The following is an 18669-nucleotide window of genomic DNA, read 5'->3' as shown; positions in this document are numbered from 1 at the left end:
CTTATATCGTTTTCGTCATCCCATATCCAAGGCAAAAATTTGATACTTTATTCTATTTAATTTAATAGATATAATATATTTTACACATATAAATTTATTCTGTACGATTCAGTATTTTTCAATTTATTTTATAAAATAAAAAATCAACCTAACTATTCAATACAGTTATAAATTTATATAACATGTCGATTTTATTAAAAAAATCTAAATATCAATTTGATACGGAACGGTTCAATCAATTAAATTGGTTTTTTGAAAACACCACACCCGTAGAGTTTTAACTATCATTATTTTTTCTTTTGAATATTTTTATGGAAGTCGCTTATGAATGGAAAAAGAGAACCCCCAGATGCAAAATAATAAAATCGTAAAAATATCTGAAAAGGCTGTAAAGTCGAAAAAAAATGAAAAGAAAAAGATTGGAGTGGGAGTGCACCACTGGTCACCGGCTTGCTTGCAGCTTTTTTAACCCATCTCTACTAACCCAAGTCCAAAAACAAGAACCATCAAAAGCATACCCTTTTCAAATTAACTAATAATTTATTAAAATTTAATATACCCTCATTTAACATAGAGGAAGAGTTGCAGTTTAATAGTGCTTCTTCTACTTCCAAGCTTTTAGCGACTCACCAAATTTCAATTTTCCCTGAAAATACTCCCACAATTATTTTTTCAACCAGAAAAAGCCAACGCTTTAATGTTATCTTCTCCCCAACTGTGAATCACAACCCATCTGTACATGATCAGTCAAACAGTCAAGATTACCGTAATAGATTTCGCACATCGATTCATATTCATAACTGCTATTGTGCATGCACTAAATGGAGGCAAATTCGTCAGAGACAATTTTTCTTTTTGTCATCTCTGGATCGTAACGACTACGCGAACTGAGTGGAGAAAATCAGGAACAAGTCTAATTTTTTAGGCCTAGAGTTAATGAGTACTCAACTCTCACTTACCACCGCTTTCCAGCTGTTCAAAGTCCACTATATATAACAATAGAACATAGGGCAAGAACCCTCACTCATCCTCTCACTTCACTCTATACGTTTCAACTTTCATATACAACTTTGTTGAAAACATGTCTACCAAGGCTGCAGATGCCAAGAAAATAAAAGGCCAGGTGTTCCTGCCAGGGGCAGTACACTGGCTGGTCGTATCTGTTGCGATTAACTTGGGGTTGCTCTTAAAGCTTATTCATGATAGAAATTTACTGCTGGAATGGTCTAGCCTGCCAGATAAAGAAAATGGGACTCATCTTTCATCCTTATCTTCGTATCCACCGGAGCCTAAGCCAGCAAATGATGGGCAAATCCAACAAAAGCTCATAAATCTGGACCAGTAAGTAACACAAAAATCTATTCTTTAACCATGTTTTACTAATCTGCTTAACATTTCTTCCATGCATGCCTGAAATATTTATCAGATACTCATCCAAATTCTTCTAATTTTTTTTTTTGAATGGTGATAGATCCCAAGCGTATTCGTGTTCCTTTATCAGGTTTATACATGAATGCATGAGCCAAAAGTCAATTTTTTTGCTTGCAAAAAGGATATATGAGCTATTGATACAGGTCATCTTTGCCTTATTTTGTGTTTGGGTTTTTGGTCATTCTCCGATGTACAATTTTAGTTTTGCTTTTTTTCCAGTTCGGATCTGTTCATTTGCATGTAACAAAGCTTCTTGTCCTCAGTTTTTTTTGTTTCTTGTATTATTTTTTCTTGTAAAGCCGGGAAAAATTAAGGCTCCTTTGCTATTATTGCCTGACATGAGAGGAGGGGTTTCGATGTTTTTCTGATTTTTATTACTTTACTCTTTTTACCGAATCGGTAGGGTTATGAGGACTGCCCGGGGAGGAGAGGCGTGGGGGGTGGGGTTGTTCTATCTTTATCAGTTAATAGGGTCTAAATAAATTGGCCAGATTCGAAAATCTATTGGGGCTTATGTCATATAGCATAAGAGGAGAAGAATTAAAATGCATCCGTGGCTACACAACCGATAAACGCAAGATATATGACTTTCTATATATATCATGTGAAATATAATTTTCTTTTTAATTTTAGAAGGCGTTTGGCCATACGTTTTCAAATCATGGTTTGAAATCAGGACCCCTAACCAGCATTTGGACATATATTTTCACTCATGGTTTTAAACCCCAAATCATCCAAAAAAGCGTGATTTGGAGTTTGAAATCATGATTTCAATTTTTTTAAATATAAAATTTAACCCATAAGTATATATTTTGTAAAAGACCCATAAGTTAGTAGATATTTTTAACAATTACCCCTATCAATCATTTACCAATCTTATTAACTTCCATCAACTTTTATATATGTCTATCAACCTTTAATTTATGTGCGATGATTATATTAAAGAGTAGTTATATTACTATTCATGTTAAATTTTCATTTTTTATTGAATTAAAGTTTGATTAATTGATGTTATATTTTTTTAGAAAGGCCTTCTAGTAGTGTACTAATTTTGTTACTAACTATGACTTGCTCAATTGGTAAGATTGTATAAGTATTAAGAATGTTTTGATAGTTTTCACAATTTGTGGGGTTTTTATATCTATAAGAGAAAATACAATTTAAAATATTCAAATTGCATGTCCAAATACGATTTGCTATGTTTTCAAATCATGATTTCAAACATATCCAAACGGGGCCTTAGATGTTAAACTAAATTACTTAGTTCGGTATAAACACCCTCGGGTAATTACTGTGAAAATGTTAGGCAAGAATTGTTGGAGGGAAGGAGTTTTAGTAGGCGTTTGGCCATAAGAATTATTCACTTTATTCCGGAATTTTTTTCACTTTTTTTACTTTTTAGCGTTTGATCATAAGAATTCCGAATACAACTTGAAGTTGTAATCCGGAATACCAAAAACTCAAAAAATTTATTTTTTAAATTTTTTCTCCTTTTTTACTTTTTTATAACTATATTTCATTAAAAATTACAATTTCAAAAACTATAGCTAAATACAACTCCAAAGTTCCAAAAGAAGTGATTTTTTTTTTAATTTCTGTGAACAAACGGGGCCTTAGGTTGTGTTGTCTTTTTTACTTCGCTTTTCAGGTTTGTTTATTTTTTATTTCCTGTGTTGTTTAGAGTTGTTGACTGAGTTAAAAAGATACAGGAAGCAAAAGGCATTATAGCCATTGCAGTGGGTGGTTTACGCTTATGTCAGTTGCTAGTTGAGACAAAGACAGATCTTTGCTGGCTGTGATTTCCAATGTGCTTATTATTATAGGGATAGTGGAGAATGCTTCACTTCGTACTTAATGATCTCTGTTCCCAAAGCTAGGTTTTAGTATTAAAAAATTCAGCTAATATGTGTGTGCAGATAATTTATCGTGAACCCAAGAATCAAAATAAATTATGATTCAGAATTCATAAATTAAAAATTCTCGCTCTGCCTCTAGTCTCGCCACCATGGATGGTGGGCCTTGTTCATCTGCTTGACCAGACATCACCATTCTCGTGCTACGTACTTTTTAGAGGACCCTCAAACTACTCAAAGAAAACATCTTTTTATAATTTAATATTTAAGTATTTTATATTTCCAATCTTTATAAGGTGGTCATTCTGGATTCCAAAGCCACCATGTTATCTTAAAGTTACTTTTACTCTACTTGTAATTAGATGCATGTTTGCTGGTCTTTCTTGGTTTAGTGCATTTGATACATACAGATCCACTTTTGTCCTTGAGAAGATCTAAAGACTAATGCTTTTGGGGGAGTGCACTTTAAGACCCACCCCTTTATACGTTTTGGAAAAGTGGGTGCATTGCTTGGTCTTAAATGTTTTGGAGGCATGTCTTTGCACTTACCAACTTTTTTGGACTCATTTTTAGTTCACTACCTTTTAGTCCTTAGTGTGAAGAATGTATTTTGGTGGCACTTCTGCCTCGCCTGATCCTAGATAGACAGGGGAACAAAGCCGAAAATTGGCTCTCAAAAGCCCCATGTGGCCGCACATGCAGAAGCTGCATGGGAGAAAATTCTCTTCTTTGGCCTGATTTTTACAAATCTAAGCGCAGTTCGAAATAAGTTGGGGTCGGCTATAAATCCTCACTCATCACGTTTTTCCGTTTGAACTCATCTCTTGCTTATTGTGGAGTAAAAATAAAAATAAAAATATACAATACTAGAAGTTTTCTGTAATTTGTATTGGCATGTAAATCTCTTTCATCCCATTGTTCCTCTAGTGGGGCGTGGTCCACAACTCTGCATTACATACCTACCTTTTTATTCCATATTAATTTATATCGTAGCAAAGGTGGACCACCATCTAGATTGCAACCCTCCTCAATTATACGATACTATATGTTGCATTTGTTATGTAAATCTAATTGCTTTAATCTGCTTCGTAAATATTAATTAAGATCTTCAGATTTACTTGCTCAAATAATTATTTCTATCACCACAGTTACTATTTTATACCTAACTTTCCAAACGTTGCTGCATGGGTTTGCGTACTTCATTTGCGAAACTTATGCTCTTATTACTTGACCATACCTTGTAAATACTGTCTGTGCCTGTGAATTCAACTAATTATAGAGGAAGATCCTATTCATTTAAGAATGCTTGTGTTTAATTTAATGAGTTCTGAGAATCTTTTTCCATGATTCTGTTGTCACCATGTTCAGACTGTAAGAGTTTCTTTATGTCTTATTGCACTCAATGCAGCGGTGATCCTACTATGTACCAGAGTTACTGGAAGCAGATGGGTGACAGAACTACAGTTGTCATATCTGGTTGGCAATCTGTTAGTTATTTTTCAGATACCAAGAACCTTTGCTGGTTCCTCGAACCAGGTTTTGCAAATGCAGTAACTAGATTGCACAATCTAGTCGGGAATGCTGAGACTGAGAACCGACACATCGTCGTTGGGACAGGATCTACCCAACTGTTTCAGGCTGTATTGTATGCCCTCTGTCCTTCCGATGCTCCCGAACCAATGAATATTGTATCTGCTGCCCCATATTATTCGGTAGGTGATGCTCGTTATAATTTTCCTTTCCCAATGGATTTTAAAAATGGCAGATCATTCCATTTCTGGTCAACCCATGCATGATAAGTAGTACTAGTAGTGTTCTTCACTAGAATTGTTCTTATGTTCCTTGGATGCAGTGAGGTGCATGTTTCTGCTCTATACATCTCCTGTTTGATATTGCTTCCTGTATAAGGAAAAAATTTAACTATGCTTTTCTTAAATGTTTAACGTACTTTGTACCTTGATGTGCCTACTTATTGCACTCTGTTAAATGATCCCTTTTTTTAATATTTGATGTTCCTCGTATTTTACGTTTTCCCTACAAATTGACACACTGTCATCTCCAACCCAGAGATCCTTAATGGTCTTTGTTCCCTTCTGTTATCTAATTCCATTATTCATCATCTCTATGCTTCATACTGAAAGAAAGTTCAAAAGAGATTACTGTTCAAGTAACAAGAGCATCTGGTTTCTGTTTCCTTATTTCTAGTTTCTTATGTTACAACCGTTCATGGAAAAGAAGTGAATCAGCACTTGCAGACCTAGAAAGCAAAAAGTTGATTAAGAGCCCGTTTGTATTGGCTTATAAGTTGCTGAAAACAGCTTAATAAGCTGTTTTCAGCTTTTTTGAGTGTTTGGCTGGCCAGCTTATAAGCCATTTTGTGCTTAAAATAAGCCCAAAAAAATAATTGGGCCCGTTTGGCTTAGCTTATCTAAAGCAGCTTATAAGTTGCTTTTTTTAAGCCCATCCAAACAGGCTCTAAGTGACTTCCGTGTGCGTTTTATTACTTGGATACATTATTAATCCGTCAAACAACTTACTTAGACAATATTCATCCATTTCTCCCATTTAAAGTATATATTTTGTGTTAAGATGTTTATTTAGGATATCACCACGAATGGCTGCAAAAAAAGCTACTACACCATAACAGGCTCATTTTTCTTTCAACTTGTTAACCTGCCTTCTCAGTGGAACACTTTCTAACCTGTAATGAACTTCTATTCTCACTCGAGAAAAGTTGGCAGCCGGAGGCATATTATTGAAATTAGGGTGCTCACTATTGAGTTTCTTATTTTGGCTGCACATGAAGTCATGTAGTAATTTAACTTTCTATCCTGCCATTGATCTTGCTTTAATTTTGTGACTTTCCAAGAATGGAACTTGGCTACTTTTAGCAAGTCTTAAACAACACATGATACATGGTTCTGTTATGATATAGGAATAAATTTACATATTCATATATACTTTTAACTTCTTGCAGTCATACCCACTGATCACTGAATGCTTGAAATCTGGGCTCTACAAGTGGAGAGGTGATGCCAATGACTTTGACAAAGAGGAGCCCTATATTGAGCTTGTGACTTACCCAAACAATCCTGATGGAGAAATCAGGGAAGCTGTGTTCAATGGGAATGGAGGAATATTGGTCCATGACCTAGCTTATTATTGGCCTCAGTATACTCCAATTTCTTCTCGGGCAGACCATGACATAATGTTGTTCACCCTATCCAAATCCACGGGACATGCTGGCATGCGCTTAGGGTATGTTACTTATCTTGGACTACTATGATTCTCAATCTTTAGGAGCTTTGAGTTAATTCCCTCCATCCAAACAACTTCTGATGAAACCTGAACTTTCTTATATTGTTTCCAAGTAAGAATTAATAGCAGAAACCAAATTCAATGACACATTTACTTTAGTTTGAATGAGCCGGTGCTGTTTCTTTGTTTCGATGTGAACTATCACAGCCCCTCAAAATAGATGGCATTCTTATAGGTTGTTTGTTACCTGTGTTTGAATGGGCATGAGTGTGTACATATCGTTTGATTCTTATTTTATGGAAATTTGCTGTCTAATCTTGCAGATGGGCACTTGTCAAAGATGAAGCAATTGCGAGAAAGATGGTAAAGTTTATAGAGATAAGCAGCATTGGTGTCTCTAAAGATTCACAAGTCAGAGCTGCCAAAATCCTGGATGTTATAAGCGATACTTATGAGGATACAGAAACCTCCGATGAAAGTAAACGATTCTTTGATTATGGCTATCAAGAAATGGCGAAGAGGTGGACACAACTAAGAGAGGCAGCCAACAAAGGCCAAAGTTTTAGTTTGCCTAACTTGCCTGTTGGCGAATGCAACTTCAGCAATCGGACATTTGGAACACAACCTGGTAATGTAGCTTACAAATTGATCAGCTGCATATACCTGTAGTTGTCTTAATATAATATCCTAAAAATTAGTTTTTTTTTTTCCCTCTTCTTTATAGCTTTTGCCTGGCTGAAGTGTGAGAAGGCCGATGACTGTGAAAGTTTCCTCAAGAAGCACAAGATTTTAACTAGAGGGGGAGCATATTTTGGTTCCAGTAAGAAGTATGTTAGGGCCAGTTTGATAGGTCATTTAGAGGACTACAATGAGTTTATCCGGAGGTTGTCCTTGATCAACTCTACGGAGTCTCCATGAACAGCCCTAGTTATTTTTAGGAAAAGATAGTCTTCTAGGAGTGAAATTGTGTTGAGCAGATGTGAAAATGTTAAGAAATGTTTCTACTGCTCTCTATATAAATGACTATAACTTATAAATATACTGATGATCTGCCCCTATTGATTCCTCTTTGCGTAGGCACTTTTTGCACAATATTTGCCCCTATTGATTCCTCTTTGCGTACACACTTTTTGCACAATATTTGCACAAACTTTGCGCAGTCCAGGTTATAATATTCCTTGTTCTTTTTTGGGTGAAAGTTGAAATTGTGGCATCTGTATATGTCCATTACCAAAGTGCCTAAAATTTCGAAGGGATTCGGGTTTTCCCCATCGATTCAAAGTTGCTGAGACAAAATCTAAAGAAGTGGGTATGTTTTTACTTCATCATACAGGACTAATTGTGGATGGGGACTAGTCAGCAATAAAGCAATTGCAAAAAAGATGGCAAATCTTTTAGAGATAAGCAGTATTGGTGTCTCTAAAGATTCACAAGTTAGAGCCACCAAAATCCTAGATGTTATAATAGACGATACGTATGAGGATGCAGTAACCTGTGATGAATGTAAACGCTGAGGATGCAGTAACCTGTGATGAATGTAAACGCTTCTTTGATTTTGGCGAAGAGGTGGGGACAAAAAGAGGCAGTCAACAAAGGCCATAATTTTTGTTTGCCCAACTTGCCTCTTGGAAAATGCAAATTTAGCAATTGAACATTTGGAACACAACATGGTAATATAGTTTGCAAATTGATCAGCTGCATATATTCTTCTGTAGTAGCCTTAATATGATTATCCTAAAATCCTTTTCTTCCTCCTCTTTACAGTTTTTGCATGGCTAAAAGGTGAGTAGGCCATAGATAACCGTGAGAGTTTACCGAAGAAGCACAAGATTCTGACTAGAGGTGGGGCGCATTTTTGTTCCATTAAAAAGTATATGACGGTGAGTTTGCTAGGTTACGAAGAAGACTAAAATGAGTCTATCCGGAGGTTGTCCTTGAACAACTCTCTGTAGTCTCCATGAACAGACCTAGTTATTGGTAGGAGCAAATAGTCTCCTAGGTGAAGTTGTTAAAAGCATATGCCAAAATGTTTTGAAATGCTTTAACGACTCTCTATATTAAAACAACATCTAAATAAATATAACTTATATAAAAGTAATATTGAAAATCTGGCGCCTATTGCTTCCTCTTTGCATTCATTATTTGCAAAATATTTGCACATTCTTTGCACAAGCATTGCACAGTCCAGGTTATAATACTCCATTTTCTCTTTTGGGCCAAAGATGAAACCATATAAACAATGTCGACTACCAAAGTACCTCAAATCCACCCATTTATTTAAAAACCAACTCGCCTGACCCATTGATCCATTTCCAAGAGCCACGATTCTGTCTCGTTCTCCCTCATTAGATCACTAATGCTCTCTGTAATAATGTAAATAGTCTTTCACACTTATAGAACTTTCTCACTCAAAATACTGTCCAAAATCCAGAAGTTAGATTCAAAACTACAGTTATCTTGTCGTTTGATGTAAATGCCAATGGGTTATAAAACTTGATGCAAAATAAGCTGATACTGATGGCTGGTGCAATGGAAGATACATAAGCTAATTCCTGGCACATACATAAGTTCATTCAACTTTTGATGAAACGTGAACTTTGTTATATTGCTCCAGGTAAGATTAAGAGCATATTTTTTTTGTCCTGAAGAATGGTTAGAAATAAGACATGATAGCAGAAACGAAATTCAAACTTCTAAGACACATTTGCTTAGTTTGAATGAGCAAGTGCTATTTCTTTGTTTCGATGTGAACCATCAGTGCTCCACAAAATAAATGGCAATTCTAATAGATTGCATGTTGTGTGTGTTTGAATGAACCTGAGTATCAACATATCATTTTATTTTTGTTTTCTTTATGAAAATATAAATCTTTGGAGATGGGCACTAGTCAAAGATGGAGCAACTGCGAAAAAAATGGAAAAATTTAGAAAGATAAGCAGCATTGGAGTCTGATGCAAATTGAGGTGCTAAGAGTGAGGGTGTGGGCTATCATGGATATAGAAGTTTTCAATCACCCACAAAAAGTTTAAAGCGTTATGCAAGATTTATTAAAAGAGCCTTTAAGGTCCATAACATGCTCTTTAAGGTCCATAACATGCTCAAATGTGGATTTATGAGGGAACTGATGACAACGAAGAAGGTAATCAAGGACTTTGGAGCATACTTCCAACCATCGTGAGCTTGGAGAACTTAAAGGAAGCATGGAAGCAAGACTTCAAGATTACTAATATGCTCAAGTGGCTATTTTTATAACTTGATCATTCTTGTAATTTGGTTATGTTTGCAAAAGACTAGCATAAATAGTCTTTTTCACATTTAGGAATAGTTAGTTTTGGGATGAACATTTGGTTTTAGGCTCCTGAGTATTGGGGAAAACCCTCTTATCTCTCCAATTAAACCCTCTTAATTACTTGGGTAAGTAATCTCTTGTATGAGTTCAATTTCTCTTCTTCCTTGGATTAGTCTAATGATTATTGCATTTTAATGGTTAGATCATCCCTTCTTTTCTTCCAAAGTTCATTCTCCCTCCTTTCTATTTCTTATTCAAATTCTTATATTTTATCTTGTTTGTTTAATTGTGGTTTAATTTATCATTTTCTCATCTAGAATCACATCAGAGTCTCTAAAGATTCATAAGTCACACCTGAATTTTATAGGCGATACTTATATGAGAAAGTAGAAACCTCTAATGAAAGTAAACGCTTCTTTGATTATGGCTATTAGAAAATGGCGAGGAGTGAGAGACAGTAAATAAAGGCCAAACTTTTAGTTTGCCTAACTTGGTTATTGGCACATGCAACTAATTTAACAATTGGACATTTAGAACACCGCCTGATAATATAGCTTACAAATTGATCAGCTGCATTTGATTTTACCCCTGTAATTACCATTTTTTCTTTTCTTCACAGCTTTTGCATGGCTGAAATGTGAGAAGGCCATAGATGACTGTGAACTTTTTCTGAAGAAACACAAGATTTTGACTAGAGGCGGCACAAGTCTCAATTCTAGTAAAAAGTATGTGCGTGTCAGTTTGATAGGTCATGAAGAAGACTATAATAAATTTATTCGAAGGTTGTCGTGGATCAACTCCGTGGAGTCTCCATAAACAGATCTAATTTTTAGTAGTACTAAATTGTCTTCTAGGAGTGAAGTAATGAAGAGTAGATGCAAAAATGTCGAGAAATGCTTCGACTGCTCTCTAATATTAAACAACATATAAATGAATGTAACTTAAAATATACCGAAGATCTGGCCATTGCTTAGAGTAATCATAAATCGAAATTCATTTTTTTTTTTGCAATTCATTTGACTAGGGGCAGGGAGCATTTTGATTCCAGCAAAAAGTATGTGAGCGCGAGTTTGATCGGTCGTGAGGAAGACTATAATTAGTTTATTCAGAGGTTGTCATTGATCAACTTTGTGGAGTCTTTATAAACCGACTTAGTTTTTGTAGGAACAAATACTCTCCTAGTTGAAATTAAGTGCAGATGCCAAAATGTTAACAAAATGTTTTGACTGCTTTCTATATTAAAAAGCTAATATATAAATGATTATGATTTATATAAAAATATACAGAAGATTTGCTCCCATTGCTTCCTCTTTGCATACACTATTAGCATAGTATTTGCATTCTACAACAACAACATACCTAGTGTGATCTCATAAGTGGGGTTTGCGGAGAGTAGCATGTACGCAGACCTTACATTAGGCAGATCTAGAGGCTAGTATCTGCACACTCTTTGCACAATCCAGTTTATAATTATTTTTTTTTGCTGAAAGTTGAAATCGTGGCATCTATATATGTCCACTACCAAAGTGCCTCAAATTTCGAAAGAATACGAATTTATCCCATCAATCCAAAAAAGTGAGTGTTTTCACTTCATTATACAAAGTATATATTGTGGACATTTAATCAAATTTATGGAGGAAAAAGAACATGAATTTTGGTGTGTGGGGTTGGGGGGGGGGGGGGGGGGGCTGGAGGAGATGAGTTTTTAGAGCAAATTTTTCAAAAAATTCAATTCCAAGTTGGTGAAAAATGACTACAATATATAATTAAACAGTTTTTTTTTTTTTTTAAAAAGAGTGAAAAGCAAAAAAGAAAAATTGTATGTCTAAAGGGTATATATGTGTTGGGATCAAACTAATCAGGGCGTCATGTTCATGGTAACCGTTGAAACTCTTGAATGACGATAAATTAGAAACAAAAAGAACTATATAAAAGAAACCGAATATTATAATATGATTTGGCCAATCAGCCTACATAGATGAGAATTAACATAAAAAAAAGCATAAGAACTATTGAGAGAATAATTTCTCCCTAAACAAGACTTCGTTTGAGAACTACATTGTGGATGCTATGAAGTTATTGTATGAAAAGAAAAGATCCCCCCTTTTTTATTTTTATAGAAGTCCAAAACTTCTTTTCCATGAAAAAAGATAGATATTGAAGAGTCCTTTTCTACCACGAAAATCTTTTCCAACAAAAAAAAAAAGCATTTTCGAAGTAAAACACAATTATAGTATTATCCAAACAAGGTAGGAAATTCAAGTCAAACCCTAACAAATCTTCCCTTGGCCTGGATTATTCTCCTTCTTCACATAATCTTTAGCACTGATGCTTGTCATAGTTAAAAATATTATGAGTTAAAAATAGTTTAATTTTTTTTTAAAGATGCAGTAGCAGAAATGTTGAAAATATGACTGGAATTTTTCCTCCACATGTAGTACTTTGGACAAAATTTTCATTATCGCGAAATTGATTGCAGTTTGATTGGAACCCGCCTTGAACCTGTCTTCTACTTCGTTGAAGCATTGGCTCTGATACCACTTGTTGGGTCGAAATAATCAGGACGTCATGTTATTGATAATTCATTTTGACCGGAGGAAAATAGGATGAATAGTAATCATGAAAATAATAGTAGTAGTTTTCTTCTTGAATTAATGAAATTCGTTCATTAATGAGACCTTCTTTCAAAGCGTCTTTTCATAAGTTTTTCATCATACGCGTTAACTTAGGTACCGAGACGAAAATAACCCACTTGATGCTACGACACTGAAGTAACTCTGTTTTTCCTCATTTACATGTTCAGTGATTTTCCTTGCTACCTTTGAAGCTTTGGTAGTTACCATTGTGCCTGATAAAAGAGTCATAGAATTTTCTTTATCGAAGGATTTGGGGTCTTCTGCTTCAGATGTGGGCGGTAGCTAATTTCTAGAAGTGAAACTAGACATATTTTATAAAATATTTTGTAACAAATCTAAATATTTAGAAAATTGCAACGCAATGCACATAGACTATAACTCTTTGTATTGATTCTTGAATTGTTTCTATGGAAAAAAAAAATCTTGTTAGAATTTACTCGCCTTATATTTTATGATATACATTAATGGTAGAATTTTAGAGTCCGGAACCTAAATGACCCAATAAAAGACCCGTTGAACCAAAATACTCCAAGAAAAAAAAGTGATACCAAAGTACTTTAACGCACTTTTTTTTATGCGTTATATAATAATGAGTTAACGTCCCTCATTAATATTCGTTATCCGAGCATTTAAAAAAAAAAAAAAAAAACTTGCATAACGCAGCAACATAGTGCCCTATGCTGAGCACTCAAATTTTTCTAACCTTAAACAATGGTTAGGTTGAGCTTGTGTTGCCTTTTTGTTGTCAAAATATTCTTGTGTTATGATAATAATAATTAGGCAAACTTGTGTATTCCTATTCAAACTATTCCGTGTCACTTTTTTAGTTGACTTTTAATATCTTATAGAATTTTAGGGAACTTTAATATTTTGAATATTAGTCAAAGTTTTAATTATTATAGTTTTATCCAGTATTGAAATACTTTTTCAAATAAACTTTTGGTTTTCAAAGGGCATAAAAGTCGATCAACATTTTGAGAATATTTTTGCCGTTCAACCTTTAGCGTTTCAATATTCATGTTAATTAGTTTCAAACATTCACTTAAATTGATACGGAGGGGATATTATTTTTATTAGGCATAAGCTAAATCTTGTATTTTAATTGTCTGAAAAAATAATTAGAATTATTTTCTATAAAACAAAGTAAGACACTTAAATTGATACGGAAGGAACACTGTCTCTCCTAAGCATAAGCTAAATGTTATATTTTTTGTTGTCATAGAAAATGATTATAATTATTTTTCAAATCTTATGTCTTCGGTTGTTCTAAAAAATGATTAATTATAAAAATTAAAGAAAAGCGATACACTTAAATTGATATGAAAGGAATATTATTTTTTCTAAACATAAGCTAAGCATTATATTTTTGTTGACTTAGAAAATGATTATAATTATTTTCTAATATATTTTTGGATGCCTTAAAAAATAATTAATCATTTTCTATAAAAGAAAGCAAGACAGTTAAATTGATACGAATGAAATATTATTTTTCGTAAGCATAAGCTAAGTCTCAAAAATAATTATAATCATTTTCTATGCCAACAAAACAATATAACACTTAGCTTATGCTTAGAAAAAACAATATCCCCTTCATATCAATTTAAGTGTCTTACTTTTTTATAAAAAAAATAACATAGTTATAATTTACTTTTAAGATAACCAAACATATAAGTTTTAGCTTATGCTTAAGAAAAGAATATCATCTCCGTATCAATTTAAGTGTTTTACATTTCTTCTTAGAAAATAATTATAATCATTTTTTAAGACAACAGAAGATATAAGACTTAGCTTATGCTTATGAAAAATAAAATCCCCTTTGTATCAATTTAAGTGTCTTACTTTTCTTTTAAGGAAAATAATTTAATAATTTTTTATGGCAACCGAACATATAAGATTTTGAAAATTTTAATCATTTTCTATGACAACAAAAAATATAACACTTAGCTTATGCTTACGAAAAACAATTTTCCTTCCGTATCAATTTAAGTGTCTTTCTTTCTTTTATAGAAAATAATTCTTATTATTTTTTGAGACAATTAAAATATAAGATTTAGTTTATGCTTAGTAAAAATAATATCCCCTCCATATCAATTAAGTGTCTTACTCTTTTTTTGGAAAATAATTATAAAAATTTCTGAAACTAATTTACATGAATATTGAAACGCTAAATGTTGAACGACAAAAATATCCTCAAAATGTTGGTCGACTTTTATGCTCTTTGAAAACCAAAAATTTCTTTGAAAAAGTATTTCAATGTAGGATAAACTATAATAATTAAAACTTTAACTAATATTCAAAATATTAAAGTTAACTAAAATTCTATAGGATATTAAAAGTCAATTAAAAAAGTGATACAAAGTAATTTGAATAGGAATACACAAGTTTGCCTAATTGTTATAAACACAAAACACGAACATTTTGACAAAAAGGCAACACAAGCTGACCTAACCATTGTTTAAGGTTAGCAAAATTCGAGTGCTCAGCATAGCGCATTATTTTGTCACGTTATGCATTTTTTTTTTAATTTTTTAAAATACTCGGATAACGGATGTTAATGAGAGACGTTAACTCAGTTTTATATAATGCATAAAAAAAGTGCGTTAAAGGTATTTTGGTATCACATTTTTTTCTTAGGATATTTTGGTTCAATGGGTCTTTTATTGGGTCATTTAGGTTCCGGACTCTAGAATTTTACTCTTTTTTTAGTCCACGAATATGATGGAATATTTATTTTCATTCTAAATTTAGTTACTACATTAATTGTAGAATATTTTGTTTCTATTTAGTTTAGTATCTATAAGATTTTTTTTTTATTCTCTTGTTTCTTCACAAATAGTGATGTATTCTTTTATTTTTCGTAGTGAATGCACCCAAGTTCCAAGTGTCCTATCATCATGATTGGGTGCACCTATACAAGTGAAAAATCCGAGTGAACTCAAAACAAACCATAAATTTGGATCTATCAAATGAGTTCGAATTTGATGAAGTGAAGATACTCATCGAGCCTCCATTCATAGAGTGGTAGGTAATCTTGCCATGGGTCAAGAATTGGATGGCAAACACAGTTCTTACTAGAACTTCTTACTTGATTGAGATGCACAATAGAAGTTTCACAACTAGCTTTTAGTAATCTACATATGTTTTTGGAGAAAAATAAGAAGAGAATATTGTAACTGTTATACACTATTCATATAGGTGTAGATACATGAAAGCCCGCTACTTAAAGACAAGCCCCCGCTTCACGCCCTTGAATTATTATTCATGAATGAATTGCGAAAGCCAACAAAAAATTCAGTTTGGACTTCATAGAGTCGATCAGTGGCGGAGGCACATAGAGCCGAGAGTATTCATCCGAACATCCTCGGCGGAAAAAAACACTGTTTTTACAAGGTTAAAATTATTTTTTTATGTATATATAGTAGATGTGGAACCCTCTTAGACTTCTTCGTATATTTACTTTTTTATATTTTGAACCCTTTCGGCGGAAATTCTGGCTCCGCCATTGGAGTCGATGCTTCATTTCCAATTAGTGTTCTATTTCTTTCTTTTCAACTGTTTAGTATCTCTCTTTGTACTCCTATCTTTCTGGCTTTTAAATTTCTTTCTTTCTTTAGTTTCTTTCTCAAGTTGCTTATTAGCTTGAAAACTTTTTTTGTCTTTATGGCTTTATTAGAATATGTTGAAAAGTGATAAGATTTAGCTTAGGGGAAAAAATGAGGATACAGAGCTCAATTCAAGTCCCAACACAGAGAGATTAATTCAGTTGCAAGGGTCGTGAATCAAGGGAGACAAAAATCTGATCGAAATGGCTAAAGGAGCCAGCCTTGGTGACCCTACAAGTAAGTGTTGCTCAGTAAAGTCAGATTTAACTTCCAAAAGCTGCTTATCCCAAGCTAATTGGGCCTAGATAGGAAATATAGAATTTTTCTCTCTATATCAATCATTCGAAAAAGACCCACACCAAGAAGTAAGAGTTACTAAGTAACTTTAGAATGTGGATGTCAATCGTATACATAAAAAATCACTATCTAAAGTAACCTTACAGGGGGTCTGCGTACAACATTCTAAGATCTCAACACGAGAAAGAAAAGGAAAGATCTCTAGAGATTCTTATCTCAACCCATTAAAGTGGCTCAACTAGTAACCAATAGTGAAAAATCAAAATTCATAGTTTTCCAAAAGAACCTATTTTGCCCAAGTTTTTCAGAATCGAGAAAAAGAAGTAATTTTTCGCACAACTTGTTTATCTTGCTGGTCCCACCATTCCCTTGTCCTATAAGAAGAGATCTTGCGTGTTGCAATTTTTTTTTCGTTGTAGAGCCTTAAGAGGAAATCATCCCTTCTTCAATGTCTATTGGTACTAGCTTCTCAAGTGTAATTGGTTGTGTGATGAATTAGATCAGGATGAAGTCAATATTGAATCATATTCTAACCTGCTCAACTCTTACAAAATTTTAATTTCATTGTTTGTGTTTTTGTAAATTACCAAATAAAACTTATTAAAAAAAATATTTCTTCATTGTTTTTCTTAAATTAGGTAAGGGCTCGTAAATTATGATGTAAGTTCGATCGCTTGGCCGCCCTTAGATGGACACTCAAAATATGATGTTGTTATGTATAATATACTGACTAAATTTTTTGTTTGTTTAACTTAAATATTTTGACAAAATTTGTATGGTTCAATTTGAATTAGACACTTAACTCAAATTATTTCAAGTTTTAGATATGACCGAAATTGACCAGCTTAAAAGAAGCTGATTTAATAAATAAGAGTATCATTATTGCGCCCAAAATTCAACGAGTTGAGAAGATTATATTTTTATGAGCTAATTTTAATGTAGCTATGTGCACTTCGATTCTACTTTCCCAAATCGTAATTTGAACCTCTAGACTTTGCGCCCTCGTGTACCCATGAAAGGTATACCAACAAATAATTAACAAACATATAGTATTTTTCTATATAACGAGAATCATGAAAGAACTAGTTTAAACTTTATTGTTTATATTATTTTTGGTTTATTTAAGATGTTTGGTAAAAATATTGAGGTGTAATTTTTATTTTCTTCTGTTCCCTTTAAGTGATTTCTAGCTTGTTTAGATTTATCCAAAATAAATATTTTTAAGAAATCAAGAAGCTATTAATATCTTTTTTTGAGAATTATTTTTGTCTAATAAATGATTGAATAAATATTTAAGAAGCCTTTGAAGAGAGATAAGATCTTTTTAAGTAAATAACTCATTTAATTAATGTCATTTTTTGATTTCTTAATAGATGTGCGGAATCCTAAGAATCACGAGATTAGAGGGAGTATTTTTTGGTGACAAGGGAACCAACAATCGGTACCCTTTGGTGGTACCCTTTGGTGCGCCCCGCTCCTGTGTTTCTTGGTCAATTTTTTTTTCTTTAATATTTGATGCAATGTTGGTGTTGCAGTTATGACGCTTTTTGTTTTTTCATAGTTCTCATTAAATTTAATTGCGAGATCTTGCTATACATTTGTTCCAACCCTCAACCCTCTTTTCTAGATTCATGGATATTGAATCAATCGAACGCACTTCTAACACCTGTTCTACTTTTGGAAGACCCTGTGTTATATCACCAGATCTCGATTTTTCATATATAAATGTAACTAATGTATCTCCTTCGTAAAGGGTTTCCCCATAATGGCCATGAACAGTTGCTCCGGGGGTGGCCAAATAAGGCTTAGCTGATCGTATCACTATCGAGTCAACTTGAACAAGTATAACTTGACCCGATTTGAGGGACGATCCGTTTTTGGCTATACATACATTTTCACAAATAAACTGTCCATGACTAATTATTTTAGATGTCTCTTCACAATAATTGTGATGGAGAAAATACCAATTCAAATTGAATGGATTTAAAATAATGTTACGACATGGATCGGGATTAAATTTTTTTCCATTTTCATCCATTAAATAATATTTAAATTTAATCACTTGAAAAGTCTGTTTTAAATTGTCAAGTTGCAAATAGTTAGTTACTAAGATCTGATTATGAGTTATTAAATGGATGCTTAGCGGGGATCCTCGTACATGGTGAATAACCAAATTCCAAATTGCGAGATCTTGCTAAATTGTTGACGAAAATTATATGTGTTCACTTTTAATAAATATAAAGGACCAAAACTGATCTTGAATATGTTTAAAAAATTATTTTAGACCTTCCTCAAATATAACC

The 18669-nt window shown here is 33.3% G+C and overlaps 1 protein-coding gene across 1 annotated transcript; it reads left to right on the top strand.

The window, feature by feature from the left end:
* Positions 1 to 448: 448 nt before the first annotated feature.
* On the top strand, positions 449 to 7600 carry LOC132632612 (tryptophan aminotransferase-related protein 1-like). The gene is made up of 5 exons (XM_060348602.1): positions 449 to 1341; positions 4693 to 4996; positions 6262 to 6542; positions 6866 to 7170; positions 7267 to 7600. The coding sequence occupies exons 1-5, from the start codon at positions 1082 to 1084 to the stop codon at positions 7458 to 7460; spliced, it is 1344 nt and encodes a 447-aa protein (XP_060204585.1). The 5' UTR covers positions 449 to 1081; the 3' UTR covers positions 7461 to 7600.
* Positions 7601 to 18669: the final 11069 nt, after the last annotated feature.

Source organism: Lycium barbarum, chromosome 3 (genome assembly GCF_019175385.1).
Source record: "Lycium barbarum isolate Lr01 chromosome 3, ASM1917538v2, whole genome shotgun sequence".
In the NCBI taxonomy this organism is placed as follows: domain Eukaryota; kingdom Viridiplantae; phylum Streptophyta; class Magnoliopsida; order Solanales; family Solanaceae; genus Lycium; species Lycium barbarum.
Note: the sequence above shows the minus strand (reverse complement) of the source record. Positions and strands in the feature narration are given on the sequence as shown.